At 43.9% G+C, this 19259-nt stretch overlaps 1 protein-coding gene across 2 annotated transcripts in view; it reads right to left on the reverse strand.

Moving 5' to 3' along the window:
- Positions 1 to 459: 459 nt before the first annotated feature.
- The window catches only part of dennd4c (DENN/MADD domain containing 4C), a 29890-nt gene continuing 11090 nt past the window's right edge, over positions 460 to 19259 (reverse strand). The window contains exons 2-34 of one of the 2 annotated variants that reach the window (XM_061095927.1): positions 18246 to 18556; positions 14720 to 14972; positions 14560 to 14629; positions 13357 to 13526; positions 12942 to 13183; positions 12760 to 12826; positions 12612 to 12670; positions 11510 to 11654; positions 10312 to 10487; positions 10038 to 10138; positions 9717 to 9941; positions 8958 to 9103; positions 8718 to 8756; positions 8273 to 8403; positions 8007 to 8139; positions 7695 to 7901; positions 7447 to 7575; positions 7095 to 7242; positions 6829 to 6978; positions 6344 to 6463; positions 6110 to 6235; positions 4896 to 5986; positions 4581 to 4776; positions 4387 to 4484; positions 4115 to 4290; positions 3814 to 3963; positions 3506 to 3704; positions 3289 to 3399; positions 3053 to 3190; positions 2849 to 2966; positions 2522 to 2678; positions 2351 to 2415; positions 460 to 2195 (exon numbers count right to left, since the gene is read on the reverse strand). In XM_061095927.1, coding sequence (XP_060951910.1) covers positions 2059 to 2195; positions 2351 to 2415; positions 2522 to 2678; positions 2849 to 2966; positions 3053 to 3190; positions 3289 to 3399; positions 3506 to 3704; positions 3814 to 3963; positions 4115 to 4290; positions 4387 to 4484; positions 4581 to 4776; positions 4896 to 5986; positions 6110 to 6235; positions 6344 to 6463; positions 6829 to 6978; positions 7095 to 7242; positions 7447 to 7575; positions 7695 to 7901; positions 8007 to 8139; positions 8273 to 8403; positions 8718 to 8756; positions 8958 to 9103; positions 9717 to 9941; positions 10038 to 10138; positions 10312 to 10487; positions 11510 to 11654; positions 12612 to 12670; positions 12760 to 12826; positions 12942 to 13183; positions 13357 to 13526; positions 14560 to 14629; positions 14720 to 14972; positions 18246 to 18544 — 5772 coding nt within the window. In that variant the 5' untranslated portion in view covers positions 18545 to 18556 and the 3' untranslated portion in view covers positions 460 to 2058. The remainder of the gene's footprint in view (positions 2196 to 2350; positions 2416 to 2521; positions 2679 to 2848; positions 2967 to 3052; positions 3191 to 3288; positions 3400 to 3505; positions 3705 to 3813; positions 3964 to 4114; positions 4291 to 4386; positions 4485 to 4580; positions 4777 to 4895; positions 5987 to 6109; positions 6236 to 6343; positions 6464 to 6828; positions 6979 to 7094; positions 7243 to 7446; positions 7576 to 7694; positions 7902 to 8006; positions 8140 to 8272; positions 8404 to 8717; positions 8757 to 8957; positions 9104 to 9716; positions 9942 to 10037; positions 10139 to 10311; positions 10488 to 11509; positions 11655 to 12611; positions 12671 to 12759; positions 12827 to 12941; positions 13184 to 13356; positions 13527 to 14559; positions 14630 to 14719; positions 14973 to 18245; positions 18557 to 19259) is intronic. The other variant, XM_061095926.1, reaches the window with a different exon arrangement.

Consider the following 19259-nt stretch of genomic DNA (forward strand, 5'->3'; position numbering starts at 1 on the left):
TCATAGCAAATAAAAGAATATATAGGGACATGTACGGGGCTGAAGTAAAATTAGCCCTGCAGCTTAAAAAATAAAATCTAAATGATATTTTATGATATTCTGCCAAAAATCCGCTTTAAACTAAAGCCGTCAAGTCCAGACCTGTTGGACTGTTTGTGATTTAAGGAGAAATCCTGTGTGAAGAGCAGGTATGACACTTTAGAAATGGGATCAACGCAGATGAGGTGGTGAAGGACAAAGATGAAAGAAATGAGGTGAGCAAGATGGAGGATACAGATTGATGCAGACCTGAAAATGAATGTTGACGGAAGGGAAAGTGTTGAAGATTTTCCCGTCTGGCGATTTAACGTGAGCCATAAAAACAAGTCGGTATATTTGATTGCTTGAGAACAGAGCTGAGGAAATAACTACAGCACAAAGCCCCATCGAAGAAGAGACAAAAACACGGACACATTTCAATTTCAATCAGTTCACAAATTCATTTATTGCAGCGCATTTAAGTTTAGACATTCAATTCCTTTTCCACAGGACGGTAAGAGATCACTTAATCTATCATTGTTAAAGAACAGTTTTTTCTGTACACCCTCTGCTAAGAGAACACATTTACAAAGTCAGCACAGGGGGGGGGGGGCCCTCAAGCCCTTAAGACAGATTCAAAGGGAAAGAGGGGATTGTTAGTCTTAAAAATGCTAAGTTACTAAACTGTCTGCAATCCAAATGTCAATACAAAAATAAATAATTGAGAATTTGCTTTTTGCTTTGTTTATCGTTTATATTCTGAGGAGATCTCGTCCCGTAGGTTTCCATCGATGCAGTGCAAATTGAAAATGTTACATCTGTACAAGTCCTCGTCCCATTCCCCAAATCTACAGTGGGACCATCTGCTGGCGTTTCCCAACAGTCCATCGCAGCACTTAGCTTTTTATTTTCTCTCCGTCTCTTTCGGCATTTAGTGGAATGTCACGTTTCTTCCTTGACGCCGTGTCAGCTGTGCAGAACGCCCCAAAAAAGTTACCACAAATATTCAAAGCATCCGGTCAGCAGTTAATATTCCTAATTAAAAAAAAAAAAAACGTACTTTATGCTACAGTGAAGAATACATGTAATTATTACATTGCAACTCTAATTCATAACAACAAGGAGGCGTGTAAGCTGGACAAGTACAGTGAGTTACTGTTAAAAAGATTTTAAAAATACACTGACACAAGAGAGCATGTGTGGGGATCAGTAGTGTGGCACACGTTTTTACTCATGACTGATTTGGTTTCTTATTGTGAATGGTTTCTCTCCAAATAGCAGGTATTAATCACATGGGCGTGGTTGAAGAGATACATGCTTCTTGAAGACCTGTTTTGCTCACAGGGAATGTGGAATGTTGTGTATCGATTTTAGCGACGATTAATTAGTGATTGTCCTCGACAGTCGTCTCCCACGGACACGTCTGCTACCGACACGTATTTACACGGATATTTCGACCTGTACATATGCAACTAAACATTCAATAAGACTTGGATTAAACAGTTTAGACGTCGCAAAAAAAATAATAGGCAACTCCGGTGTCAGATTTCCCTCAAGTAAAAAAAAAGATATGTACAAAGAGACAGGCGGACTTGAGCTACTGTTTTGTTTGTGTTTTTTTGTTTGTTTTTGTTAGAAAGTGCAGAAAGGAACAGTCGGGGTCTGTACACAGTCTCAGAGAAATCGCACTGAACTAATGTAAGCAAAGTGTTGAAAAGGCTACAAGACAAAGAATTGACTCCATGATGTCTCTCTCTCTCTCCCTCCCTCACACACACACAGACACACACACACACAGCAGATATATCTACACCACAGAGGCAGTCAATACATTCTGTACAGCGATTCATCATTCTATACAGCATCTGATTAGAAAAGCCACGACAAGCTTAATAAGCAGACAGGAGGCATCTGCCAAGACAGAGGGAAGAAGAAGTACCATGTTTGGACAATTGAAGGTGTGAAATTACAAATTATTTTCCGCGCCGCCAACCGATCCTCCCCGCCGATATTTTCATCTTTGCTGCTCACGTCGGCCCGTCAGATGAACGGGGCTCCGAAGCTTTTGAGACACCACTGAACGCTGGGGGTGGGCGGCTGATCGATGCGGTGCAACGACTTGAGCTGCTCGGGGCTCAGCTCGTCGAAAGCAGAGCGGTACTCCCTGTCGAAGGCCTCTGCGGGTTTAAAAGGGAAGGGCGTGTGGAGATTCACAAAGTCAGAGGACCGATGATAGTTTAAAAATATGTAAACAATGTAAAAAATAATTTGGTTTAAACCTTCAGGTGTGAATACGCCCTAAACCTTAATGGCGTTGAGGTCAGACACTCACCTACATCGATGTTCTCCCGTCCCAACGACACCAGGGACAGAAACAGTATTTCTCTATAGATACTCCTGAGAGAAAGTCACACCACACAAATGAGGCAGAATACTTTGATTCACTGACACTACATGAATCACAAATGTGGGAAAGTAGAAAAAAAAATAACTGGGAGCTGACCTTTGCCGTTTGGTTCCCTCCGGGCACTCCCTGATCTCTCGGAGCAACAGGTTGATTGGTCCGTAGACGTCATTGGTCTGGATGCTGCGAACAATTGTGTTGAGGAGGGTGCGGATCTCGTGGTGGTCAGTCGGAGCCAGTGTCCCCTTCTTCTCCACTAAGAAACACAAACACACAGAGATCCCTTAACAAATTAGCCACATTTCTGACCCCTGCTGGCCAACAATGATTTTGCACAGTTGTATAAAACTGTTTCAGAAGATAAAATCAAAAGTTGATGGTGGACAACATGGTCTGAAACTAATATGTGTCTGCGTGTCCACTCACACAAGGTCCTCCACAGCCGGTAGAGGGGCTCTCTGGGTTCCTTGTGCAGGTTGATGTTGTCCCACAGGAGCTGGACGAACACCTGCTTACTGTCCTGGGACAGTGACGTCAGAGGGAGCTGCAAAGACATTGTGTGGGTAAGTATCAGCTTGCTCCATCAGACCAACAAAACAATCATCATAGATAAATTATTAATTATCCAACCTGTACTCCGTTGTTGCAGTGTTCGGAGGTCAGAATTAGACCGGGTAAGTGAGTGGGCAGGTCCAAGCGGCGGAAATACCACACCAGGTTCCAGAAGATGATGGGGTGCTGGCTCAGGAACTTGTGGGTGTAGATCACCTGGATAGACAAAGAGAAGTTAGACTTACAAGACAACAAACGTCTATAAAGCTTTATAGCCCTACTGTCAGAACATGTGGATCCATATGTGTGCTTACCTCATCCCCCTCATTCTCCATCAGGGTCTCCAGCTCCTTACGCAGCACCAAGGGGCTGAGGTACGGCACAGACACGTGCTTGGGGTTGGGCCGTTTGGTCCCCATGCCATCCTGACAATCACACACGCATTGCATTGCACCAGTTAGTTTCACTGCATTGCAATTACAGGGTTACCTGACACATTTATAAGTGATAGGGTTAGTTTGTGACACTGACCGACGCCTCTTGCAGGCTGCAGGGCAAGCTGGTTGTAGATACACCGGGACCAGGTCTCTGGGAGTAGTCCAGGCCCTGCAGCGGTCCTCCAACACTGTTGCTGCGCGTCAGTGACGTCCCGCTGCATCTCCGCTGCTTCCCTTCATGGTGGTGCTCCAGTAGACCCAGGGGGTCAGACTGCACCGGCTCCGGAATCAGACTAGAAACAGAAAAAAACAAACGCATATAGGATACAGATATTAAGCTTTTTGCAGGGTTAGTCCAAGTGTGCCTAGTGGAGCATGCAAGAGATTCCCATGAAGCTGTACCTATGAGCTCCGGGTCGATCATCTGTTGTCTCTTTAGGTTCCTCCTCAGGGAAACTGATAAGGTCTTGTGTCTTAATGTCAGCTGAACTGCTGGCTGTGGGATGGGCGCTGTGGATACTGTCTCCTGAGGCACTGGGATTCATATAGAACCTGAAAGAGAGAAGAAAAAAGTTTTTTGCTCATTATGAGATAGATCAGATTATCGTTCATTTGTATTCGTTAAGACGTTTTTTCCAAGAGGAAGAAGTTGTTTAATTCATCTTAACGCTACTTTAAAATAAGATAGACAAGATGTTCCTACCCGGTTGACGTGCGCAAGTCATGAAACTCGACGTGCAAAAAGGGAAGGAAGGCTGCTTGACAGAAATAACAGTTGGTATTGAGGTTGGAGTCATCGGCTGTCCAGCCTGCCATGATCTCCTCATCATACACCAGAGCCTCACAGGAGCGGCACTGGGAGCAGCTCGACATCAGCACCTGTCAGCAGAGAAATATAACATCCCGGTTACTAATGGGATAAGCTGGGCAGCACAAGCCGCAGCACAGTGGTTGGTTATATCTGTTAAGTCTGACCTCCAATGCACAGTTTTGGTAGATGCTTGAGGAGGAAGCGTGATGTAAGGAGCTTTGCTCAGAGTCGGGACCCCTCCCTGCTCGTCCTGGGGTTGGATCTGACCGAGAGAATTAGACTCTTTACAGTTGATACCGCACCTCATTAAACCTGTCTCTTCTACTTCTCCCATGTCTACGCTAAAGTGTGTGCTTACGCGTCTGGTGGGTCCCTCTGCCTGTGTCGCTGCTGCCACTGCTGCTGCCTAGGCTGGTGCAGCTCTGGTTCAAACCGTTGGCCACCAAACCTGGGATGATCCCTCTGTCAGGACTCTCATCGATATCATGTGCAGACAACGTGTGCTCATCCAGATTTGATGGGAAGCCACCGCCACCACCCTGAGCGTGTTCATCCTGCAGAATAAAGACATATATTTACAGATTGAATGAGGAAAATCCTTGTTTTGGCTACAAAACCTCGACCAAATAAAAATGGGTTTAAATATTTAGAAGTATCCTTTAAGGAGCCTCACCTCATCATCTGAGTAGGAGTAAGCTGATGCCACTGCCCCCCACACTTTGCTGGCTACATTTGCCGCCTGCTTCATGCTAGACTTTAGCACATCAATTTTAGGGCCTGACAACAGAGTGTCCATCTTGATGCCTGAGATAGAGTTTATGACTGAGCCCAGAGACCCTCCCTGCGAGGACTTGACTAGTGCTGTCAGTGAGGACGACCTATTACTCGGGCTGGCCGTGGTGCGGTTATAGGTTTTTGTCTTCGCGACGAATGTCTTGGAGCGAGTGACAGTGTTGGGGCTGCGCTTGGGTGTGTCGCCCGGAGAGCCACTCGGAGTATTGACAGGAGGCACGGGAAGGCTGGACCTGCGCTCCATGGTGTTTTGGGGCTGAGGGGGGTCAGTGGAGTCTCCCTGGGACGGCTGGAGTTCCATGCTGGAGGACTTGGGACCCAGAGGACTCCTCAGGCTCATGTACATTTCGATCTCCTCAGCCAGGTTGCGGGACACCACCGCTGGCACCGAGCGCGGCGGCTCCTGGCTGGTGACAGAGGCCGACTCTTCACTCTCTGATACCAGGAGGGAAAGTGGGTCAGCACCCACCTTCACGTCTGCCCTCTCCAGAGTTGCTCCTCGTACCCCAGATTCATCTTCATGTGCTTCCGTTTGCTTTATTTCTTCTTTTTCGATTTGTTCCTCACTCCCTTCCACATCTCTGTCATTTTCCTTCCCTGTTTCTGATGCTCCTGGCTCGTCTTCCGCTGGTAGCTTCCCAAGTATCAAGCCCTGATCGTCTTCAGGTTCCTCCTCCAGATCTTTAAAAAGAGCTTTGGACACACTGCTGGGAGATGGAGTTTGGCCGGCACAGAGTGCTGCAGCCAGGATGCGAGCATCGGCGCCCATCTGGCTGGCCATGTGGTCCACGCCTTTCTCTAGGAGCATTCCAGCACGGCTTTCAGCACTGAAGCTACAGCTGCGCTCAGAGAAGGATTTCTGCCGCTGTGGTTGCGACTGGCTGGCCACGTCCCCTGATGCCAGAGGGGCGTCGTCATCATGGAGAGACACTTTACTGGTCTTGCTGTGTCTCCTGAACAGCTTCCCTGTAACTGTAGAATATGTGCAGGTATGAAACTTAAAGTTGAAAAGTGAAACAAATTAAGAATAAAAGCACATTTACACAATTCAAAGTCAAGTTTCAGTTCAAATTAAAGCCTCATCTTCCTCCTCACCTGCTTCACCATCATAGTTCCCTGTAGACGGCTTTACAATGCTCGGGACAGATGAGGGCACTTCAACAGGACTTGGGGGTTCTGATACTGCGACTGCACTGTCCACTGAGCCGGCGATGTCGCCCCCTGGTTGTACATAATAATACACACTCAATGCTGATGTGCAAAAAGTAAAATGGAGGTATTCATATTCAAAAACACACACTACATGATAGTGAAAGTAGCTTCTCTCACCGTTGAGTTGTACTTTGGAATTTTTATTCTGTTCGGACGAGGGGACGGCTGCATGTGACGGGTCTGCCAGCTCCTGGTGCAGCTCATCCTTGGAGCCGTAGCCTTGATCAGATTGCCTCCCTGTGGGTCACACATATTATAATAAGTATATTATTAAACAACCAGTCTGCAGCGGTATAAAGCCCTCCCTTCACCCCTTCATTTCCAAGCGTGTAGGAGAACCTTTTGAGGACGTCAGATCAAAAAAACACATTAGGGAGCCAGTTTTCTATATTTATAGGTATTTATCTGAGAAAATGTATGAATAATAAATATTGTATAAAATTTCTGCCAGCAAATCTCCCTACATTCTACACTATGGTTCATTAAATGAGATCAGTCTCTTTTTTTGACCTAATAGTTTTGTAATTTTCTTCTTTTAGACATTGAATATTTTTACGATCAGGCTTTCTAGATTGAGACCTGAAGCTCTGCAGAGTCAGTACCTGTAATACAGTGGTTTACTGTTGCATCGTCCATGCCATGGCTGTGGGCAAATAGGTTATGTTCCTCCCCATTGACACCATTTGAGCTGTCAGCACTACCATGACTCAAACCGTCAACGTCAGCGTCTGCTGTTGCTCCTTTTGATGCAGCTGGAGTAGAAACACAAAGACGAAAGGAAGTGTATCAGATCTCATATTGACACGACACATAAAATCAGTTAGGCAGATTTGTCTCTGCCCTATCATATTGTATGTTCCTTTCCTACCTGTGCCACTAAGTGGGGGTCCCTTCATGGAAGTCGTTGTGCCCAGAACTTGCTTAAACTGGGCCACTCCTCGAACCACATTGCGAAGCTTAGTCCACATAAACAGGCCGCTGCGGTTTCGGCTTGGCCAGGGGCTTTCCAAGACAGCCTGCAGATGGAACATGACAAAGGATGAGTCTGCTTCTTAAATGAGATTTAATCTTTAAAAGATTATGTAATTCAAGTAATTCACAGAATACAAAAGCAAGAGGCTTCAGTAATCGAAACATGAAGCTGCAGAGGGCGCTGTTGCTCAATAAAAGTTACATTGTGTTGCTTTAACATGACATGCAATTGTAATGTGATATGTGACCTTGTTGTAGTATCCATATGTGATGGCGTTGGGATGCACACCAGCTTTCTTCATCTCAACCAGGACTCGCACAGCCATAACAGGAAGACCCCACACACCACAGAGCTGCATCACTACTCTGTAACACACCTAAAGCCAAAGACATGAAAACATTGACATTAAATAGACATTTTAAAACACAAAAGTATCATTAGATACAGATTTTTAACGATAAGTCAAAAATACTCTTGCATATAATGTAACCGTACCTCATCCAGCACCTCCACCTCAGTGGTCCTCATCTTCAGGAGGACGTTGTACGCCTGCTGCATGGCGCGGCTCTTGGACTTGGCCAGCCGCACTCCTGCCGGCAGGCAGATGAACCACAGGCTATAGCAGTGACTGAAGAGACAGCGGGCCCATAGCGCAGGGTTGGAGTAGAAACGTTTCGCCATCTTGTAAGCGAGCTTGATCTCCTGTCAGGTTGGAGGCGATACAGTATTGAAGGCATTTTGTTTAAAACGTGACCCATGCACAAGATGATGGAGAAAGTTGAAGTGACTCTGTGAGCATGTACACACCTGCTTCGTCCTCTTTGCCAGTAGAGCAGGGCTGCTGGACAAACTGGCCCCCGCTGCACTTGTGCTCAGTGCTGGACGTAACCCTCTGGGACGGTCAAACAGATCCATCTTCAATCTGGGGAAACTTTTGTACCTGGAAGATGAGAAATATGAAAATACCCAAAACATGTTTTTCAGTTCAAATAAACCCTGGAGGAAGCATCACACATGTTTCTATTTCTATTTATCGAAGCATCCATAACTTGCAGTTTGAAAAAAAGAATTACGTGTAACGAGGGGCGGGGCCAGTCCCATCGTCGGTTGAAGGTTCGGCGGGCATCACAAACACGGTGTGCTCACTCTTCTGAGATTCATCCAGCTCCAGAAGTCTTGTGTCCTCCGATGACTCGCCTTCAACCTGCAGTGAATGTCACATTCGGAGCTTTAGCAAAATGAAATCTTTATCTTGATGTTCACAAACAGGACACAATACAGATCACTTCCTGTCTGAGGAGAGTAAACCAGTACAAGCATATTACACTCTGATTACAGACAAGCGGGAAGTAAAACATGCTTTTGTCATTGTGGTTTGGATTTAAGGATAGAAGAAAATGGGAAATCCTTAAGCCTTGCAGCAGTGGGAAAATTGTTAATTTATTTACCATTAAATATTAGTCACAAACAAAAAAAAGCAACATGCAAGAAAATCTGATTACGGTGAAAAAAGATTACCTTGGTGCCCTTGTCGGTGATTTTATCAGAGGGAAAAAGCTGCAAAAAGAGGAAATAGAGCAAAGGCAGAATAATGAATCAGAGGAAACTTTGGCTTCCTAGTCCCCCAGCGGACACATGTTACTTTGCCAATAACATGACATAAAACAAAAGGCTTATCCGTGGATAGAAACCTACAGAGGAAGAAACAGACATGAAAGCAGCAGCCAGCGTGAAGACTGGACTGACGTCATTAATCACCTTCTCCACGCAATCGTCAAAAAAAGCCAATCCAGTGTCCTTGTCGCTGACGAAGGTGCACTCCTCGATGAAGCGGATGAATATCTGGGTCTTGGTGAGCTGGGAGTAGAACTTCTGATGGGCACGGTCTCTGCTTTTTAGAAAACCTGCAGGAAGACAGGGAAAGGTGGTGAAATTGTTTCTCAAATTTAACTCAAAAGAGGTATCATTCATTAATTTATGTTAACATCAACATAAAGAATTTGAAAGATTTGATCATCTGGATTTACTTAAAGGAGAAATAAATATTTATGTGTGTAAATTGGTTGTTTGAGCATCCTCCTTTAGGTTTTAGTATTGACTATCCCTGGTGACCTTCGGGTATCAATGTGCAGCTATTTACAAAAGTGCTAAAAAGAAAATATGGAGCTCAGTGAAGCGAGGACCAGTTTCCCAGCAACAATCATTAGTGATGTCTTATAATAGCAGAATTGAAAAGGTGATTGATCTTGATTGATTTAAAAACACTTAGGTTGAGTAAAAGTTGAGATGCTCCTTAAAAATGAGTCGCCAATAAAACTAAACATTAGTCAAAGCTTTCAGAGTGAAGGCTATAAATCATGGACGGGTTACGAAGCCAGGAAGTCATGAATAAATTCACACCATTAAGCAACTCCATGAAAAGGAGGCTTATCTATATCTTAAGGTTCTTACACATTATCCAAGTTAATTTCTCTTCTCGTGAAAAATCTCCACTTTTAGTCAGTGACTTGAGATTACCTTGTAGGTCATAGAGCGAGTCGGCAGCTGTGGCCTTTACAGACGGTGCCTGGGTGATGGGTTTGAGGTAGGAGCGGTAGCCCTTCAGGATGGAGGCCATGAAGCGCAGGAAGGTCTCTTGGATCTCCATCTCCAGGGCCGTCTTCTTTTTGTGCCAGGTGAAGTCCGCCTCAATGGGGGTTATAACCACTGCCGAGTCCTCCTCAACCGTTTGACACACGGAAACTAAACAACAAACCAAAAGGGATTTTTACAATTCATTAGCTGACATGGCAACTATGGAGTCTTAGCTCTTATGCAGACACGAGATGTTGTTTGTACCGGTGGCCAGCTGGTGGTGCAAGTTGCCCAGTGAGTTAATGAGGCTCTTGCCAGGCTTTTTTGGGAGATTCTTCCAGTTGTTGTGTTTCTTCTCATCAGACCTGTAACACACAATACAACTGATTTAACCAAGGTGGAGAAACAGGGGACCTGCACAAAAAATGGAACATGCTCATAGTTTAACAAATCTATGGCAGCAATGTTTGACTCTGATGTAAATAAACAGAACAAGGCAGAGAGAAATGCAAGTTTTAGTATCAAAGAGACATCATACAGGTAGATAGTGTTGGTGTCCAGGTCCACACAGACAACATCTGGCGGGGGGTCATAAAGGTCAAAGTAGCGCGAGTCCACACCCACTATGAACGGACAAGGAGCGTTGAGGACACCAGCTAGAGAGAGCGGGCATAGGGGGATGTAGGGACACTGCCACTGGAAGGGAAAGATCATCTGAGGAGAGACAAGAGGGAGGCGCAGATTTAAAAGAGGCGGGAAAGCTTGAGGTAAAAACAGTAAAAGTGCCATAAATCAAACATCTAGTTATGTTTGAATGATGATCCAACATTGTCCAACAAGTTTTTTTAAATCCTAACTAACAATAACTTTGAGCAGAATAACATTTGGGCCACAATTCCAGCTCTGTAAGACATATTTGTCTTCAATATTGTGAAGTTATTGTGTCAATTCAAATGCCCTTGGGGAATTTTTGGGATTGTGACATTGCGCAAATTCAAAGAGACATGCAGACAAAGTTCAGATGCCAGTAAACAAGTGATAGCAGCGCAAAACAACACAAGTCCAGTATAGAGGATTTCAATCCAGCTAGCTATGTGATCACAGTTTTGTTAATAACTCTCATCCAATATAAAGTAAGTAAAGCAAATGACTTTGCGAGTGATGATTATAATCCAGTTCCATCACATTTATGTGCTTAAATCTACTATGACAGGTTTATCCTTTTCTTGATCTTGTATCTGGAGCATGTTAAATGAGGTAGTGCTGTAATATTACTCTTTTAATATCGGTGATACTATCTCCACTTGAGATTTATTATGAAACTGTGATTTTTACTATCTCATAATTGATGCTTTTATTTATATGTATGCAGATGATATTATTGCAGTATATTTTCCTTTCATCAGAGCAGGTCAATTGAAAAACAAATAGGATGAATTTAAGGGAAGGTCTGGCTTTTAATGGCCTGTACGCTCCTGAACACTTTTCATCTATGGGGTACTTATAAAAAAGACCATACAGGGATTAAATAGCCTCTTACATCAATGCTGTCTGGTAATGTTATTTTGTGGGTTGGGATTTTAGGACGCTAAATTTATGTTTCTCAAAATTAACATACTCAAAAGTCAGGAATGATAGAAATGTGCAGACTGGACAGGACAAATAACTCCCTAACCGAGGCGTTAAAGGCTGTATACAAACTGTCAAACTGTGAGAAGTGTGTGGAGCCTACTCACAGCCACAACAGACTCGGCCACTCCGGTGAGCACAGCGGGCCGGAGCGAGTGCAGCAGGATCTTGCTCTCAAGGAGGACAAAGTGCAGAAGCGTGGCGCAGTTCTCCGCGCCCAGGTTCATCAGGAGCGTGCCGTAGTCGGCCCCACTGACGGGGGGGGGGGGGGAGAAACAGGGGAGACAGGTGAATTCAGGAAGAGCAGTGAAGTTTCATGATAGAAAAATGGGAGACAGGAGTTAACAGAGTCAAATTTTATGACTAGGACTCCAAACAATAGTGAGACATGCTTGAGCAATTTTGATATCAATATCTGAACCTCACTAAAATATTCAAAATAGTGTAGTGGAAATATAATCAAATCAACTTGCAATATAGTGAAGCTTACAATGTAAAATCTCTTTTGAGACTGTGTTGCACTAATTCAATTTGACATTTTGTGTCTATAAATGCACGGTAGTTTCTAATGTTGTTAAGACATTATACCATTAAGTGTCTTATGCTCCGTGAAACCAAGAGTCAACTTGATCCACTGATGTTATTTGCTAATGCAGTTTTCTTATGTCTACATATGCTGTGAAGAATACTCCAGAGCTTAAAATGAAAGCCTCGGTAATTGAGACTTAATTAATTTTCTTTCTTATCTAATGTTTCAATCCAACCATTGAGAATCACAATCATAAAAGGCAGCAGCAACTGCAGAAGGTCACAATAAGTTGAATTTAATTTGGCAGTTTGTGGGAGTTTTGACAAACGCCTGGCAGTCACCGTCTTTGTGAGTTTTTAAAATTGCATAAGGCAGGTATAAAAAGGTGAGTCAAATATTGAGTCACCACTTGAGTTCCTTTTGCAAGCACAGTAAACTTATGCAATGAGGCAGCGGCGAAATACTCAATATTTGTTTGGGCCAAGGTTGTTTTCAGTGTGATGACTTGATCAAGAATAAAATTACAGCAATGAACACACTGAATATTTTTCCAGGTGAAGGATAAAAGCTTAAAAATTGGTTTGAATGGAAACAAAACTGTCTCAGCATAAAGAAACCACGATTGAAAAAAGGACATATCTGAACATGAGAAATGTTCTGCATGGCAGCGCTCATTATACCTGAGGGGTAAAGGTGTGCACACGGGCTGGGAGAGGATCAAGTTGTCATGTGCCGAGAGCTATAGAAGAAATTCAATAATGAGAAAATATATAAAAACACAAATAAAAGTATATATATGATTGGCAATGATATAAGAAGGGAAATCACCTGGACCAAGATTCTTGGCCTCTGAGGGGAAGGAAATGACACATTGTGCATGAAGTGTGAGATGTGCCTGTTGACAGAAATATATAAAGACAACTCAATAAAACACAAAATTACATTTTTAAATTCTTGAAAAACATTTTCAGCAACTACATTAAGTCAGTCGAAAAGTCCACACTTCTTACTTTTCAATAGGCAGCGGGTGCGGGCCCGAGACAGATAGTTTGTAGAGGAACATGAGGAACTTGCGGAAGGACTCGAAGAAGGGCCAACGGGAGAGCAGACAGATGCACTTATTGGTGTTTACATGCCGGTTCGGGATCACCTTCTTCTCCACGGTGGTGATCAGGCCCAGCTGGATCTTCTGTTTCTCAGTCAACAGATCCACGGAATGCGGCTCGTAGAACTGGATGGCTGATCCGTACACCTGGAACCAGAAATGGACAAGTCTCTTCAGTATATCTTGGTTTCCTTGCCAGCTTTTAAACGAGTACATCAATTGAATCAACATAAATCTCCATTTATAAAAAAGGATTTTTAGCTGTTGTCCTCGTCAATTCTCCATCTATGACAGTTGTCCCCGAGCGAGCTGTGTTTTACCTTTTCACCAGATGAGATGGTTAAGACAAACGTGGAGAAGACAGGCAGAGGGTTGCGTGTGTTTGGTGCCCAACACTCGATATTGGCGCCCATAGGCAAACAAAACAAAGGGACTGACTCGGACAGAGGGAAAGACTCGTAGTCCTCTTCTGGGTAACGAAAGATTAGACCTGGAGAGGGAGAGAAAACCGGAGGATAAACTCAAGGATTTGAATAAAGTAATGTAGCAGCATTGCTCATCTAACTTCAGTTTAAAGACCAGGTACAATCGAAACTCTAACCTCCTGACAGCCGACAATTATGACTTAATTTCTCTGTAAGACTTGTTCAAAAGACTCTAGGAAAAAGGAGACCAGTATTTTACTCGTTTCATTTCCAGGAAATAGGTGTTCTGCTTTTCAGTTTAACTTGTTGTTTGGTGAGCTGCCGTTCTGACAAGACGCTCACATGTGTGTACCCAAACAAGCCTGCAGACACGAAAATCATGGGCGTGGCAGGAAGTGCTGTTGTCTGACATGAATAAACAGTCCCCTCGTAGGAAAAAGACGGGCCAAGGAGATAAAGCCAGCATGTGTGAGTCTGCATGTGTGTGTGTCCACATTCATATGAGCACTGATTATATGTGTATAACACAATTAATGATCCTAAAGGCCAAACTGTTCAGGAAACAATCAGTCAGTGAAAATGCCACGCAACCGTTTACAAATGCCAGCTGCAGCTATTACCATCTACTGGTTGATCAGAGATAAACAATGATGGCTTGCTTAGACTGCAACAGCACACAAAGCTGCAACCATTTCTAACTGTTTTGATACTAGTGATGTTTTCACAAGTGATCATCCAAATTATACAAATTAATGTTTTCCTTACCGTAGAATGAGCCCTATATATTTAAATACTAATATTTAAATCAGGAGCGGGTCCTCTCTAACTAACACCTTTTGAGTTTTTAATGACAACTCAAGGCTACCATGGGGTTCTCTCTCATGTTTGGAAGGGGAGGGTGATGTGAGGTATATTCAGCTGCAACATGCAACTTCACCACTAGATCTCTCTAAATTCTACACACTGAACCTTAGAGCAAGTATTTTTCCGTATGTACATAAAATGACCGATGGCTGAAGACGTGAAGATATTATAAAAAGATATAAAAATAAGAATTTAACATTGCAGGACATTAGAAACCTTTAGATCTTTACTCACCAGCTTTGTAACTGATGGAATTGGACGCAGATACTGATTTCTTGTAACACAGGAACACATTTGAGCCCCACTAAAAAGGAGAAAACACAGTTGTATAAATCTTACAAATAAGAAATGATGATGCAGAAGTGTTCGCTAAGAAAATAAAAATGAGTCTCACCATGCCACAGTTGAGGTTCTTGTCCACTTTGCAGAAGGTATGGGGCGGCGTCTCCCCTTTGCTGCTGACAATGACGCAAATGTCCGTCACTGCCAGGGAATTCTGAGGCTGGACGGGCGGCGCTCGACGGAGGGTGATGAAGATGCGCTGCGAGGTGGCCGAGCTGTTGTTGACGTTGGCGCAGCGGCCATATGGTGTGGCCTGGATGACCTCGCAGCCCTGGATCAGACGCTCCTTGCCCTCATAAAGAACCCTGACGAACACAACAAGCAGAGAGCAAATATGTTAGCTTGACACGTCACATGACAGATCGCATTGTGTGCCTCGATCAAGAATGAAGAGGAGATAATGTGGAAAAGGACAGGGGAGAGTTGTTCCATTTACACCTCCCTTCAATACTACTTATCAGTTTTTCGATTGCTTGAAATGGAGAAGTTTAGAATTGCTGCAGGAACGATAGCCGTTTACAAACTACTTACAACGCAGTGCTTGCTTCCTGATTGGTTCTTATCAGTCATGACTCGACAACCACCGGGTGAGGGCAAAATGTTGTAAACACTTCATTTCAGTTCCGCCTCGTCATCGGTCTAAGAAAAGTAATCCCTACTCTTACTTTTAACCATTGTTGTTTCTTGTGTATAGTGTTTAATTATGCAAACAACTGCAGAGTAGACAATCTGCTTGCTGTTTACACTGGCACGCACATGCCCAGTGTATGTGAATGGTCATGTGATATGAATGTTCAAACTTGTGAGCATAGACGGGGATTTTTACTGATACAGAACTGAAACACTTGTGTGAACGGAGATCGCTTAGGTTGAAAATGCAGTTGTCAAACTAAAGCCACGTGGTATGGATGTAGCCTCAGACATAACCCATGAGAAAGTCTATACAGCTGTGCCAAGGTGTTCAAAGTGCTGCGGAATTAAGATGGCAGATAGCAGAGCAGTGCAAAGAGCTGGAATCATTCCCACACAAATTACAAAGCCCTCTAGAGAGTTAAGTGGCTCAGAGAGAGAGAGAGGCCTGTCCTTCCTGCCTTCATGATGTGTTGCCAAAAGACAAATAACTTGCATTCTAATGATGCAACTTCTTCACGGCACTACCATTCAAGTTTGAATGTAAACAGTATAAAACAAGTTTGAAGCCGACACCAAGACAGAATGTGCCATATAATAAATACAATACGGCCTTATGACAATTTGATCCATAAACAGATTTGGAAAAAAGGAGCAAATAAGCAAAATGCACAGCTATGACTCAACAGTGAGAATAATCTCTGGTTATCCCGTTTTACTGGGACAATCCATGAGTGTTCAGCTTTCTCTTCAAAGCTATTGTCTCTCTTTGAGAAACCCGTCCTCATTGGCTGACGTGACTCAGACATATTTCCCAGCTGACTCAGACCAACTCCAGACATAGTAAATCAATATTTTGAAATCCAACTTAGAACAGATTCAGGCATTGATACGGATTAATGCCTAAATGTTTTCACTCCTGCTACGGAACTTCACACAACTAACAGAAAGAAAGAAATCAGTGACCCACTAAGGTGGACATCTTTGCACAACTGCACGGCTTCTATGAAAAAAACCTCCACGTCCTCTATTTCCATCTCAACAATGCCATATGGGAGGCCAAAACCTTTGTTTGCGCCCCTCTTTAAACAAAACCGAACACCAAAACCCATTTGTCATCTTGTACAGGGTCCAGGGCAACCAGTGCAGATACAATAGTCCTGCAACACTCCATTTACTCTAAAAGGGGCACTGGACAAACCTAAAGAGGCCAGGAGGACAGTTGGCAGCAAATTCTCATTTAGGCAACAAAAACAGAGTCCTAATGGGCACAGTGAGTCGTGACGCTGCGCAGCCCCGGGGCTGGGAATGCAAGCTTCACTGTGTTAGAATGCCTGAGCAGTCGAGGCGTCCAGAGAGGAAAAACACACGATACAGGTTCAGTTCAGGCTTGAAGCTATTATATACACCCTTGTGCGCAGGTGATACAGCATCGACCCATATCCTCAGCCTGGCTTCCTTATATACAGAGGGCTGTCAATTAATTCAGCAGGCACATACCATCTCCAAGAACCCCCCCACATATTTACATAAACAATTAATAAACATTTATCCAACAAACCACCGCGATCAAATACTATTAAATATCATAATAAAAACATACTAGTTTGAATGAACTTCCCCTGCCCACTTCCTTATTAGTTTAACCCTCCTGGAACTGAAGTGAGCAAGTGAACAAATGCACGCATTTACGAATGGCTTTTATTTATTTTTTAAACTACATAACAATCCTTACATGAATGATTAATAATCGACCACACATGCATGAATTCCACATTGGGAGTCTCTTAATATCGGTCTCTGCAGCAATATAAAGCTGGTGAAATCCATTTTTCTGCCTTATTAAGCTGCATGACTGCCTCATTTGTTGTTTCAGCGACTGAAAACACGACACATATTAGCTTCAGAAAGACTGTGAACTCTTGAATGTAGTATTTTCTCCAGCACACACTGAAGGGATTGCACAATCTCTTCAAGGAAAACATCATTTGACATATGATCTTCTGTTCATGCTCTGTGCACCAACAGCTGCAGAGTTTTGTGTAGTTCTGCAGTTTAAAGCTGCATTTAGAAGAAGGTAATCACATGAAAACAACCAAATTCAAAGCAGAACACAGCAGGAGGCAGTCAGAAGTGTTGATGTTTATAAAACGCCAGCATTTTAAATCCATCAACAACTTGAGTTTACATAGTCTGTGTGTGTCTGTGTGTGTGTGTGTCTGTGTGTGGGGGGTATTTCAGAGTGAGCACGGTTATGAACTGGAAACTCCAGTTTTTTAGTGGGAGACACAAAAAGGCTTCTGACAAAGACTAAGGTGTGTGTGTGTGTGTGTGTGTGTGTGTGTGTGTGTGTGTGTGTGTGTGTGTGTGTGTGTGTGTGTGTGTGTGTGTGTGTGTGTGTGTGTGTGTGTGTGTGTGTGAGGAACTAAAAAGCCACAGGCTGTTGCATCATAGTTCTGAATAGACGATGTTGAGTGGTCACTGGTTTGTGCTGCTGTATTTACTGCAAACAAGTTTTAAACCCCCGGTGATGAAATGCCATGGCTCCTTAAGTTAAATCTACTGGATTAGTGAGATCAAAATGGAGTTCCTTATTATAAGACAATAAAGGGAAGCAGTAAAGTTCATGTGAATGGACAGGAGCCAGGAGGTGTGGCAGAGAGGGACGAGTCCATGATGAAACAAGGCAGAGTGAATGAAGCCGTTAACACACCTACTTCCTTCCACCTCTGAAAGAATGTTTTGTTGTGCGCCATCAAAGCTGAACTGTGACAAACTGAAAGTCCCTTCAAGCTCCATTCAGACATGCGTCTAACAATAAGGGCCTTCATCAGGGTGAAATTGTGTGAACGCGCTAGCAGGTGGCGGGTCCACGTTTTCAGCGACTGATAATGACTCATTTTGCTGCTGCGAAATTCCTGATTACAAAACAAAAACTGCTGACTCACCCGATGTCGATAAGGGGCGGCTTCCCCCGACCCCTCCTGTAGCACAGGAACAGCTCGGGGCTCTTAAGGCTGCCATGGTTCAGGTTGGCCGGCTGGCCGCTGTAGGTGCTGTCGATGCACGTGAAGCCCTCAGGCACCGTCTCTCCTGCCGACCTGTTGATGACGGCCAGGTCTGTGATGGGAGCTTTGGGCCCGCTGGACTTCGCCTCGGACAGGTCCTGCTCCAAGGGCTTGGACTTGTCGGTCAGCCCGGCCACCACAAAGTAGTCGGTCACACGGTGACCCTTGTCCTCGAGCATGGCTGGGTGTACCTGGAAGTGAGAGAAGAGAGATGCGGTTAATTTAGAACGATATTTTTACAGCCAAGTGTAAATTTGTTCAGTTAGACAATAAATCCTCTCGCCCCGCGTTTGTAGAAGACATTAAGCAACTCTGTGCTCTGGTGAAAACATCTCACACAGCACAGTGGATTACTTAACACTCCCTACAGGCTATACACGGCATGTTAGTGAAAGCAATGACCTTACATCTCACTTTGGGATAGTGGGATGGGCTCCACATTCGAGTCGACACAGAATGCTAAATAATACTGTGGCCAAGGAAATAAAAGGATCCTTTAAGGCTGCTGCACAACAACTTAGCAAACAAACTGCGGGAAAAACACAAGGGTTAGTGAAGGGGCTGGTTATGTTGACGTTCACAAACACTCTTGTCATTGTATATCAGTGCACTGCTCCAAACATGTTGGGAGAGTTAAAAGCTCTGGTGCCTGCGGAGAGCCAAGGGAGAAGAGCTGAGCCCGGAGGAATGCTCGGAAATGTCACAGAGAGCATAAATCAGAGCAGATCACCAAAGTCTTTAAACACTTGAAATAGGGCCACGAAGTAAGTTTGACTTATGAAAAGTATAAATAAAAGATGAGCTACAGTCATTTCCTTTTGAAATGGTCTGAAGCAAAAAGGTTTTGGAAGTCGATGTCCTATTTTAATCACCAGAAATGTTCTATTTCTAGTG

The sequence above is a fragment of the Limanda limanda genome, chromosome 22 (assembly GCF_963576545.1).
Source record: "Limanda limanda chromosome 22, fLimLim1.1, whole genome shotgun sequence".
Lineage (NCBI taxonomy): Eukaryota > Metazoa > Chordata > Actinopteri > Pleuronectiformes > Pleuronectidae > Limanda > Limanda limanda.